The sequence below is a fragment of the Myripristis murdjan genome, chromosome 24, assembly GCF_902150065.1.
Source record: "Myripristis murdjan chromosome 24, fMyrMur1.1, whole genome shotgun sequence".
NCBI lineage: Eukaryota > Metazoa > Chordata > Actinopteri > Holocentriformes > Holocentridae > Myripristis > Myripristis murdjan.
The window spans coordinates 10,053,991-10,066,988 of NC_044003.1; the positions used below are offsets into that span (position 1 = coordinate 10,053,991).

Below are 12,998 nucleotides of genomic sequence, written 5' to 3' on the forward strand. Positions count from 1 at the left end.
CCAGAGAACCACACAGGTGTGACTGCGTCTTGACTGAGACTCTCTCAGCCTGTTAATAATCAGCCTGGTAGAGACACAAACTTCAGGCCAGCTGTATTTTATCTCAGACAGTTGACTGACACTCGGTCCTCATCAGCTTCTGCATCTTTGGTAGCCACTTTTAGGCGCTCTGTAGGACCTCTTACGTCAGAGGTGATACATAACAGAGCGGCACATTTGAGAGAGTGCCTGTAGAAAGAGTCAAAGAAATGAATTTTGATGAAGTTCTCTGCCTTGTTGGAGGCTTTGGGAAGTTCCAGAAGATCTTGTACATATGGATTTGTGTACCCCAGATCTTTCTGGCGTTTCACATGCTAGTCTCTGTCTTCACCGGGGCCGTTCCTCCTCATTTTTGCCGCTCCACGTGGCCCTCAACAGGTGGCCCGGCCTCTTCAGACTTCAACTTCAGCCTTGTGTCTGGCTCCAATGGCCGGCCGGAGCTGTCCTGCAAGGTCCAGCTGAACTACAGCGGTGGTCTAGCTCTTAACGATGGCCACCCCACAGGGAGCTGCCAAGGAGGCTGGGAGTATAGCAAAGAAGTCTTCCACAGCACCATAGTCACTGAGGTGAGTGAGAAACCTGCAGCCTCTTCATTCAGGTCTGAAAGGTGATGAACACTGTTGATGTCTAAATGTCCACCTGATGTGTTTAACATGCGGACTCCATGCGGCTCAGGAATGCAGAGACTTGCAAGAGCATGGCAGCTTCATAACTGTTTGCTGTGCTGAAATCTGAGATAGGGTGAGACCAGTGTGAGAGCAGAAGGTTTAGAGATGGACTCCTGTGGTGCAGGCATCTTCTAGGCCTCCCAACACAGCCTGGCCCGTTTCTGCGACATGTGGGCCCGAGGGGTGCATGGCAGGAACGAGAACGAATAACGTGACTGAAGGACCGTGATTGGACAAAACGTCATCGCGTATGGCAACGTGACAGTTGGGCCACAGTGGCTGCAGTAGCTGTGTACCATGCAGCAGAACTGGTTTTGATTTTTTTGAAAAAAAAAACTGGATGTTGGCCAAGTTTTCACTGTGCACCTCTCTGTTGAGGGATCATGGGAGGATGACTGGGCCTCCAGAATTCCAGGTGTTCTTAATATGAGAGCCCTTTGAAGCGTATAGACGATTCTCCAATACAAGTCCATCATGCACAAGCTCAAGGGACAAAGGCTCTTGTCTAACCCCGTTCTTGTGCCATGTGACATGTAAAAATACTAGAGCCAGTAGGATATTAGCTCCAGGAATTTAAACTTTTGACCATACAGTGAAAATGGGTCACAGTTGCAGGTAGACTGTTCAAAATGGATAACCTTTCACCTGAATTCTTTTCTCTCCGTTCCTTACAGTGGGACCTGGTTTGTGATAGCGCCAACCTGAACAACATTGGCTCCTCCATCTACATGTTTGGCCTCCTTGTTGGAGCTGTGATGTTTGGTAGCTTAGCTGATAAGTAAGTTTAATAACATCTGTCTGTCTTCAAATCATCATTAAATGGATGATTTAACCCCTTCCATTTAAAGACATGCTAGAACAGCATTGTCTTAAATTATCCGTTATATACTGTCATTGAAAGTTGATTGCAAAGTACAAGTTTTGAGAGTAAAATAACTTGGTAACATTTTCTTTTTTCTGAAAAGCAGAAATGTGAAGCATTTTACAGCTTTGGATTTTAAGGATGGAACATAACTTACATCATATTCCCCTTAAATGACATTCCCTCCTAACACAGTCCATTGCACTTATATGTGTGTGGAAAACTGTCAGATTTTTCAAGTCTACACTAAATTTCTTGTCTTTGTCACAGGTATGGTCGCAGGTCTATCATCCTCATTGGCCTGGCTATACAGTCAATCTTCGGGGTTGGTGCTGCTTTCGCCCCTAATTTTTACATCTACATCCTGCTTCGCTTCATGGTTGGAACATCTGTCTCTGGCGTCATCATGAATGCATTTGTCTTAGGTCAGTTCCCTATAAATCAGGAAAAACTGTGTGATTTGTATCTCCGTGTTTTATCATTATCACATGTAAGTCTCACCAGACATTGAATTTACTTAAACTTTACTTAAGTAATAAAATGTAGGACCAATACAGAAGAGGAAAAAAAACATTTGTGAGGTGAAATAAAAATGTTAAGGGGTCATACAAAGTATCGCATCTTGCACAAAGCGAAAACAGAAAGAAAGCAAGATGGCGAGCAAAGATGCAATACAACTGGAAAACTAAAACAGAACATAGTGGAAGTGTTCATGTTTGAAAAAAAAACCATGTACATGCCCATTTTGTGTACATACAGCAAAATTAGTACAGCTTTCTAATTTAAGTGTGATTGTATTTATGTCCCATCCAGGCACAGAATGGACGGGATCTAAGGAGCGGATGCTGGCTGGTATCATTACCGACTACTTTTTTGGCTTTGGCTACATTTTCCTGGCAGGAGTGGCATACCTCATAAGAGACTGGCGTAAACTCCAGCTGGCAATCTCGGCACCTGGTTTCCTCTTCATATTCTACATCTGGTGAGTCGGCAGCAAAGCAGTATGCACTCCTAGAGACCAGTCAAGCTTACAGATAGTACAGATAGGAAAATGGGACAGTAGACTTTTCAAAGTTTGCACAAGATGACCACAACTTCTTTCTGAAAGAGTCGATAAATCTATTTGTGTGATGTCACTGATCACAATCCTTACATTTGTGTGTCTGTTATAAAGAGCACTTGTCATCCAAACTCATCTGAAATCAAAATCTCTGGAGAAGGCACGGCTACAGTTTCAATGCCATTCGCATACGTTGGTGCCAAATTCCTCTCATACTTCTTATAATGCAGTACAGTAAAATACATTGACCTACTTTGGGCTTTGTGGAGGAATGCAGTTCTATGTTTATCTCTTGCTTCCATGCTCTCCCACTGATCTTCAGGTCATAAATATAGATGTTTGTGAGTAGGTCACCTCTCAACAACTTGTCTCTGCATTGTTAGGGTTTTGCCAGAGTCAGCTCGTTGGTTAATGGCCAACAATAGGAAAGAGGAAGCATGGGAGCTGATCCGGAAAGTGGCTCGGGTGAATGGGAAGCAGCTCACTGAAGATCTTGAGATATGGGAGGTGAGATTAGTTCATTGATTACTCAACACTGAAGTTGCTTGTTTTTCAGTGGCAGTCAGACAGCCACCGCAATATCAGAGAGCTTTGTACGTCTGAAGGCACCCTGTGTTAATTTGCATATTCTCTGGGAACTGTCATAATCATTTAACTAGGCCTGATCAAATTTACCAATGCAAATGACTGTAACAGTACTATGTATTGTGACTGCAAGTCGATTGAACTTTTCTCACTTTTCTCCAGACCTACACAGGCAAAGAGAAAACAGAGGAGAAGAGAAAACACACTGTGTTAGACCTTGTTCGTACCCCAAAAATGAGGAAGCAGTCTTTGATTGTTTTTTACTTATGGTGAGTTTTAGCACAGTTGGTGCTCTTGTTGGTTGCTGCTAAACAGTCCAAGCACTGTCCACCCCTACAACAGCATTTTCCCTCCTGTGTCATTTCTCTCAGGTTTGTCAATGTGCTCGTCTACTACGGCCTGTCCCTGAACATCTCAGACTTTGGGATGAACATCTACCTAACGCAGATGATCTTTGGCCTTGTGGAGATGCCTGCTCGCACCATCACCCTGTTCACACTCAACCGCTCCCGCAAGTTCTCCCAGTTAGCTTTCCTCGCAGTCGGGGGCATGGCCTGCCTGCTTACCATCTTCATCCCCAATGGTAAGAACAGACATGCTCCTTCTTGTAAAACTCTGCTGACTGCCACAGACGTTTAAGGCCTTTGAGGTCGTGTGAACAGGGAAATTAATTCCACAAATGGTGGTAACTCTTTGTTGTGTTTCGTATGTTGGTCTGGCACTCCAAGTGGAGAAGTAAGTCTCCTGCCACAACTTTAAAAACTCTGCAGAACTATCACTGTTTGAAAGAGCCTCAGCTCAGTCAAAGTGACTTATTTATTGATGTAAACTGACTCCCGCAGCGTTTTAATTATCCAAAGAGCAAAGATTTTTGCTGTGCTCAGCTCCCACGCAATATTTTAGCAAGTGCTTAGTTCGAGTCATTACAAGTTGAAAAGAAAACAAACCACACTGATGAAGGCTCTAAACCTCAAGCATCAGTTGGCATGGCGCCCAAATAAATCATTAAAGATTAGCCAGCAACCCTTTTGAGTTTTTGAATGATGTCAAGCCAGACGGTTAGATAGAAGCTGCAAAACACATGTAGCATGCCACACTAAGGACTGTCACAATAGAGTTTTACCTTAAGATATAATTTCAGGCCACACCATTCCAAGTATTATCACTAGAAAATACAGAAAACTGTTTGTTGATTAATATTAAATAATTGGAATTTTTCATGGACCAGAAGCAAAATAATGGGAAAAAATTGCTTCATCCTGTTGATTTGAATATTTGGACCTTGAGATGCATTTTTATGTATCAGCACTACAAATACAAACTGCTGTTCCACATAAACAAGGAATGATTCATGGATTCTCACCAGTAGTCAAAATGTGACAGTATTGTTTGGTATGACAATATGTTGAATTTCAGCGTGGACCTCCAGATGCTAAACATTTGTCTTTTCCTCCAGAACTCTCCATGATTAAAACCGCCCTGGCCATGGTTGGGAAGTTTGGGATCACAGCCTCTCTGTCCATTATTTACGTCTACTCTGCTGAGGTGTTCCCCACTGTGATCAGGTGAGCGTCACCCTTCCAAATGCTCATTTATGCTTTTGGCTATATTCCTGCTTCCTGGCAAAGTACACACTGGACAGTATATGCTGCTGTTGCTGGGATCGAACCTGTAATCTCTCTCTCTTACAGCGCGCTGTTTCTACTCACGAGGCCCATCTGCACATTTTCTCCTCTCTAGATCACTTGTTATACAAAAGGACAACTTGTCCTTACAGCCTCTCCTGACATTTCTGATATGTGCAAAGTATTCCAACAAGTTCATTTGGGGACAGACTGTGAGGTTTTCAGTTGTTTGAGGTCCTGTGTAGTGCCCATTTTAAAATAAAGTGAGCAAAGTAAATGAGCTGTGCTAAGAACCAGCAAGTGTGATATGTGGCTCCTATCAGTTTAATCGTGCTTATTTACCTTGGATGACTCTAAAAACAACTCATTATCATCTGCTGTCCTGTTGGCACTGTGAACTTCAAAAAAGGGGCTTAGTGGCACTGAGGTAAAGGGGTAAGCGACTTATTCCTTTTGCGATTTCCAAAGCCCTCTGGTAATCTCATGTCTTTGTCTCATGTTGCTCACACCTCTCTTCTCAACAAACACAGACAGGCAGGAGGAGAGCGACTGCGTAACTGGGCAGCTGCTGTTAATGTTAATGCGGCAACTATTGTCCAACATTGATTTTACTTGTTGGGAGAAGCTGATTTCTATGCATGTTGTTATTCCTACTGGTCATCAATAAAAGTCAGAAGAGCTTTCTTGCCTCTTTGAATGTTTGGAGATGTGGACAGGAAATACTTATCTCGCAAATCCACCTGATCTGGCGAGATTTCTTTTGTTTGACTTGTTTGACTGGGCACGCTCCAGACAAACAGCTGGACCAATCAGCGTCCTTTGACAAATGAGGGGCCTGGTTTAGGTTGGAGATGACAACGGCAAGAAGCGACAGTGCACCAAATTTGAACCAACAATGGCGACTCTTGCAGGAGTTATTGATGCTGCTATAGAATCAGTTATTGCAGAGATTGGCAGCATTTCTTCATTGAAAAAAGTTCAAAGAATGACAGGACACTGTGTTTGATCGCTTTCACCATCACAGTTGCTGCTGCTTTTTTTTTTTTTTTTTTTTGCGTCAGCGCTCTCATACTGTGGCACATAGTTTGTTTGTGTGAGTTTGGACAAGTTAGCTAATGGTAGACAGATGGCTGATTCAGTCACAAGCTATGTGTTTTTGTAACTGCCTGCAGCTGCAGCACCTTTTACCAAAAGCTTGAACTTGGCAGTGCTGACTCGATATTCCAGTTTAGTTGTTGTGATATTGTTGCGATGACTGTTGTGTCCTCATAAAATCTTTACACACAAGATATTTTTGATAACCTGTCATTAGTAATGTGGATATATGTGGATATGTGGATGACAAGCAGGTAGAGGCAAATAAAGAATAGCTGGAATAATCTAATAAATTCAGAAAATTGCTTTTCTCTTTATCATGCAGGAAAAGTCAGAATGTATGCTATATCTGCAGATATCACTAGACACATTATCTTGAGAAAGATTTCTAGACCTAAACCTTGAGCCATGCAGATACAATCACCGTACGCAAGTCTCATGTCTTTTTTTTTAAATATAGTTATGTTTATTTTTTCCCTCAGTCCCATTTAATGATGTACCATTTGTCTCTGACAGGACTCTTTCTCTTTCTCACTCTATTTCTCCCTCTCATAGGCAAAATGGTATCGGTATTGGCTCCATGTGTGCCCGGGCTGGGGGGGTCCTGGCTCCCATCATCTACCTCCTGAGTGGCATCAGTAAGCAGGCTCCCATGGTCCTGTTTGGTCTTTGTCCCCTGCTGGGCTCTGCCCTCACCCTCCTGCTGCCTGAGACAGCCAATAAGCCGCTGCCTGACACCATTGAGGATGTGGAGGGATCCAATCTGAGGTTTGACTTCTCAGTGTTTATTTTTACTGATGATGGCTATATCCCAAATAAGCAATAGGCAACTGTGTGCTATGGTGGGCCAACCAGACATTACACTGGCATTGCACTGATTTCACTCATGAGCACATATACAACCAGTTAGCAGGAAACAAATACCACTATTGCACTTTCTTTTTACCATTTACATCAGCAGAAATCCTGGACCACATATTTCATCTCCAGATAAGCTGGCATAACAATCCTCCAACCTAAGGGAAACACAGTGTTTTCTCTGACATTCCACCCTGGCAGTGTCTTATTATAGCGACATTATGAACATTAGTCCAATGCTCGAATGGTGATTTACTGGTAACACATCATAGCAAGCGGGTTAAAGTTACCCTGAGGTTAGGATTACCTAGCTAACATGTGGCACATATCTTGTGTCAGCACACTGTCCTACACCTCTGCTGATTGGAGCTGAAGGCAGTAATGATCCAGGACTGCTGCAGGGTCCAGAATGAGGACTGGAAAGCTGGTTAACCCGTGTCCTCTGAGCTCAAATCCAAGATGGTAGTATGATTTTAGGTCAGTGTAAAAGGGGCATAATCTGTGAAGTCACCCGATGTGGTCTGTTGATATATTAAAAGCCGGCATATAGGGCGTCCCGGTGGCTCACCTGGCAGAGAGTGTGCCATGTACGGCCGAGGCCAGTCCTTGTCGCAGCGCTCTGGGTTCAATCCCAGGCCAGAAACCGTTATGCATGTCCCCCCCCCCTCCCCGTCTCTGCTCTGTCTCTCCTCCCTCTATGGCACCTGGTTGTCTGTTCCTGTCCTAGAGATTAGAGAAGTGGGCTTGTGAGCTTAAGGTTTACAGGTCAGATTCCACAAATTCCACACTGGCCACGAAATTTATACAGAGCTTTAAAATGCAAAATGAGGGGCGCTTCACTGAAGAGATTACAACACAGGGAAACAACCAAATTAATTTGTAACCGGAAAAAAAGTTGTAAAAACTGTGAATGAATAAAGCCCAATGAATAAAAGTAGGTCAAAGCTTTGTTTTGTGTATTTTAAAATCTCACCTAAATCTTTGAGGAGGGCTATTCCACATTTTAGGGTCGCCACAATAAAACTGCTCTCTGCCTTACCAGCGAGCCAAAGAGCCATTGAGCAGGGCATTTACTCTCTAAGAGCTCCACTTGTGCACGCTGGCTAAAAGTAGAAAACTGCGGTTTCACTTAGCATCTCTGTCAATATTCTGCTCAGCATATTTGCTGGATAAATAAAGGTTAAAAATAGATAATACTTTTTTGGTACTTCAGCTATGTTGTGCAAGATAGAGCGACAAGAAAGATCAGATATGACCCACTGCTGATAAACAAGAGCTTGTGTATTTTCTGTTGACGGTTATGTTTCCTTGTAACAAAGTCAGGTTGAACCGGCATTACTGCATTAACTTTAACCACAAAGCCACACCACTGACTTACACAGGAGAGTCAAGCTCCCGCCAGCACAGTCTAAAGTAAATATGTTAAGTAAGGACATTACCTGTTTTAGAGCGATGTTTTCAAATTTCATAATGCAAACACTGTAAATGACATCTTTTAATGCCTTCTCGTGTGCACAAACATCAATAAAGTTTGTGTAATAAATCATCAGTGAAGCTAAAAAGGAAAAAGCGGTCAAATACTGTAGATACTAACAAAAACTAAAGTGACCTTTGATTCACTAGAAACATGTACACTTATAAAAGGTATAAAGGCGACTCTTTTTGTGACAAAATATTAAAAAAAAAAAAAAAAAAAAAAAAACTTTATTTACTTTGTCTATTTTGGAGGTGTATTTAAACTGTAAAGGCCAAGTAGCAGAAATATACATGCTGTACACTCGAGCTAGGTGATGTATCAGTATTGTATTGAATAAGTACTGCATTACAATAAAGCGATGCATTTCTCTGAATTCATATATATTCATATCTTGATACTTGATTTTGACAATATTGCCCAGCCCTACTAGGATAAATGTACATACACAAAATACTAATATTGATATTGAACATGATATTGATACATCACGAAAACACTAAAGGAACGCAGGAATAAGAGAGTATACATCACCAGCCAGTTACAGTTTTAACCTCAAATTCACGTGATCGTAAAAATGATGAGGCTTCCAGCTGCTCATCATTAATCTGAAGAATCCACCGAGCCGCTTTTTGATTGAAGTGTCCCAGGCAGGTGCCTTCGCTGATAGATAAGGGATCGTGATTAATCCCTGCAGCCGTCAAAGAGGAGGAGATACGTGACGTCTTTAGCTATCGAGCGATCCGTATTTCCTGTTCTGATGGTGTATTGAAAAGGAAAATGTCAACCACCAAATCCTGACAGGAGAGGCTTCCAAATGACACGTGCAAGGTAAACTTTCAGAGCACAAATGCACAACCAGGACAGGAAAAAAAAACAAAAACGTTCTTTTTCCAAACATGAGGATGATTTTGATCGCAGTCTTTCCCGTTCTTTTACCAGTGTGGAGGAGGGCAACATGAAGCCCATCTTTTATGACGCCTGTCAGAGAAACACAGACATCACCAGGACAGACTGATGGACGGCAGATGGGAGACAGCACCAGTCTGCACTGATGGACACTTCCCCGTATCCCATGATGCTGTCTCCACTCGGCCTGGCCCAACAGCAGCAACAACAGCAGAAGTCCATGTTTGCAAAGCCAGGGACTTTTTTGTTTTACTCCTGGGTCATTGTAAGATATCCATATTCTAAGCACTTAAACAGCAGTTTCTGTGTTTATGGTATGTAAGTATTTTTTCCTTTTTTTTACCATCAGAAAATATCACTCTCTTTTGTTTTTCTTTTTTTGTACTTTTTAGATACAAATACCTTGTTTTTCTTTGTAGGTGCATTTCATCAGTTTAAATTTTAATTATGGAATGATATTACTCACTGTAAATAGTGGTGTTTTTTTAATCTTTATCATTATTATCATTATTATTATTATTATTATTTTGAAGTCCCCTCCCATAGATTTCATTGTGTTTTCATTGCACTGTTTGGTTCTACTTACTAAATTCAGCCTCAACCTTGAAACCAGGCCTGCCAAAAAGCACAGTATTAGTACTGTCGTGTAAATCCCATCATAAGCAGGCCTGTAGCTGATTTGGGGTCTTGACTCTTAGTAAAAATCCAAGCACTGGTTTATATGTAAAGTGGTACTTAGAAATCCCGTCCAAACAGTGTCACATATGTTTTTTCAGTTGTAAAATTTAACTTTCTAGTTTTGGGAAATACTTTTCGTACTGTATCAGTGTGCCACATGCCTCTCTCTCATGGCGTGAAATGCTGCCAACCTGTTTGCTGCGGCGTCATTGAATGCTGCTTCTCTAGCAATATCAAGTTTACCTCGAGCTTAACAATCAAAAAAACGTCTTTCTCTCATGTGTATGTTTTGATGATGTAAGATTTTTGTGTATCTTGTATTTCTGGCATGTAACAATTAAACCCCAAGTTAGCACAGACCGCACTGCCAAGAAAAAAATATACATCCTGCCAGACTGACTGTACCTCATCTTAGAACTCAGCTGCTCTGGATCTCTGCCAGATCATCACGATCTATGTGACGCTTAACGTCAGGAAACACGCAGCCGTCAGCAGAATAAGTATTAAACACCAGCCACCAGCCAGATGCTGCTAAATCTGGGCTGCAGATTTGTCTCCTGTACCATTTCTATAGATAACATGCCATCATTTCAGGGATTTTCCTCCTCCCAAATCAAATTGTTTTGTTTACTGGGAGAAATGGCTGGTATGTTTTGGTATCCTGTCCTGATCAAACCTCAGAGCTGCCACGTCTGCTCCATGCTAACCCAGATACTGTTTTTACATAACATCCCAGGGTGAGCAAACTCTGGGAAACACCTCATATGTACTGACTGCGTACAACTACACATGATGGCATTAAGATAAGTTAGATTTGTGACCAGTGAGACATTTTCTTTGGACATCACAGTGTTCAAAATGTAAAACCCAAAAACAGCAATTAAGGGCTTTAATGGACAAAGGAGTGTTTGAAACGGTGGTGCCTGCTTAAGAGAACCCTGCACCGTCTGCCTGAGGGGGTTCCCCTAGAAATCTGTCTTGTTGTGTCAAGTTTCGAATCTGTCTTCAAGGTTTCATGCTATATCAACAAATTCACAAGTGCTGACAGGAACTCAGCGGGCTCAGTGCCTTAAAATAACGTGAAAAGCCGGTGTAACATCAAACGTTCTGGAAATGTATCAGACCTGGATCAAACAAAGTAGGTGCATTCGAATTAGGGCTTGGCAATAAGGCCAAAAAATAAAAGCTCTTTTTTTTCAAATTTTTCATGATTTTAATGCAGGTTTTTCTCATTTTTTAACTGACAGTAATGACACAGTGCTCAGCTGCTTTGTTTCCCCATGTTATAACATACATAGTCAAAGTCTCAATTTTAAATTCAGCTGTTTTTTACATCGATTTAACCGATTTATCGCCCAGCCCTAATTCTAATTGGTAAATAACAAGCACAGGCCAGCAACTGGCAAATGGTAACATGATATTGCAGTTGTGAGTTTTTGTGTGTGAGCATGTAGAAGAGTCTTCATGATATCTGGGCCATGGTGACAGGGTCCACATGAAGACGTAGGGACATTGTTAATTACTGTGCACCATCTTGTCTCACAGGTACAAATTTGTAAGAAAAAATACATTTCACTAGAAATTTGGCTCAGAGCAGGTCACTTTCCTCTACATTCAGGTTTCAGATGTTCTTTTCAGTTCTAGTAGTGTGATAAAAAAAAATGGTTGGATTTTGGGGAAGCTGCTGGTCAATTACAAAAGTCAAGTTTTGTTGTAACTGAAACTTCTCTGACAAGTTTTCTTTTTTTTTTTTCTTTCTTTTTTTTAAATGATCTTGGAGCAATAAAGTCAAAATACTTTGGCATGTCAAAGCTGCACCCACTTGAATGAGTGCTACTTAGTAACTTGATGTCAGGGGTTTGATAACCAACTGGAGAAGCTATTTGTAAGGGAACATTGCCACGCTCTGGAGCAAAGTGGTATTGCTTCTTATCTGTCAGCCAATAAGTTAGTGCATATCTTTTTGATATCATATAAAATCAGTGTTTACATATATAAATATATATATATATATATACATGAATTGTACACTTATATTTGCAGAACCAAAGTCTACAGCTAAAGTTGTAGATATGCTGTGAAAAGTGTATTTATTTACTTCATTTGTACAATAAAGTTTTGATAAGAGAATTCTAGTGGTGCTTTTTTTTTTTTTTATCAGGTTACAAAAGCATTGGGTTGCAAGAAGGAAAGTCTTGAGAGAAATTATTTTGAAATTTGGACTCCTTGGATGACACACTGCCTTCACAGAAATGCTGTTTCCTTGCTAACACCATCTAGAGGGAGGGATTCATTGCATCTACAAAAAACAGATACTGTAAAATCAACATATTTTTATACACTGAAATCAATGCAAAAAATACTTTATTTTAATCCAAAATGAAGAGAAATAATGTTTAGATTGATAAATTGCAGGCACTAACATCATTTTACACATTTAACTGTTTGATAACAGATACATAAATGACACAATATTGCAACCCATTTCTAATTACAACCTAGAAAGTGGAAAATATTTACTCATCTCAATATTCTGTGGATTTGGAGACATTAACCAAATAGTTGGCTACTTTAAGGTAATCAGATTCCAGCGGGTTATGTTGCTGATGACTGTTGTTAGCTGGTAAATAATAGTCTGTGCTGAGTTGCACGTGGAGGCAACTCAAATTCCAGCCGTGACGAGTCCCGGCTGAGAGCAGCAGCTGCAGGTTGTGTGGTGTGTGTGAAGCTGGCACGGGACGGCGTGGTTGTCATCATTCACCGGCCTGCCTGCTGACATCAGACAACAACTGGTGCCTCAATTAGACAGCAGAGGATTGGGTGTGTGCCATGCCTGCTCAACCCCTTTGGTAATGTATCCTTTAATGTACACAGCATTTAAAAAAACAAAAGATGTGGAGACTAGAAACAAGGGTTTGACCAGTACAGGTTGGTCAAGACTGACACTACTATGAGTTTCCAATTGGAGCTGCTGTTAGATGATATTTTGTGCATCTGCAGTAGTGCCAGCATGTCAAATATTCACTTTTTATGTCAAAAAATTACAAGTATTCAGTGTTTTAACCAGAATTTTAGTCTTGGCAGGGTGGTAAAGCAGCATTTTGTCAACTGTAGGACTCTACTGAAGCTCAAAGTAATGATTACA

The 12,998-nt window shown here is 41.2% G+C and overlaps 1 protein-coding gene across 1 annotated transcript; it reads left to right on the forward strand.

Annotated features, from left to right (window-relative positions):
- LOC115356231 (solute carrier family 22 member 6-A) lies at positions 1 to 9,525 on the forward strand. Its single transcript, XM_030047316.1, has 10 exons — positions 1 to 605; positions 1,382 to 1,485; positions 1,840 to 1,994; positions 2,383 to 2,551; positions 3,013 to 3,136; positions 3,377 to 3,483; positions 3,586 to 3,797; positions 4,671 to 4,779; positions 6,490 to 6,702; positions 9,209 to 9,525. Exons 1-10 carry the CDS (start codon positions 249 to 251, stop codon positions 9,282 to 9,284), a joined length of 1,626 nt encoding a protein of 541 aa, XP_029903176.1. The 5' UTR covers positions 1 to 248; the 3' UTR covers positions 9,285 to 9,525.
- Positions 9,526 to 12,998: the final 3,473 nt, after the last annotated feature.

Bases quoted from the DNA above. Each gene is read 5' to 3' on its own strand.
- LOC115356231 (XM_030047316.1), top strand. From the start codon at position 249: ATGAATTTTGATGAAGTTCTCTGCCTTGTTGGAGGCTTTGGGAAGTTC. The intron at 3,484-3,585 runs GTGAGTTTTAGC...CATTTCTCTCAG, and splicing joins TTGATTGTTTTTTACTTATG to GTTTGTCAATGTGCTCGTCT. The intron at 4,780-6,489 runs GTGAGCGTCACC...TCCCTCTCATAG, and splicing joins GTGTTCCCCACTGTGATCAG to GCAAAATGGTATCGGTATTG.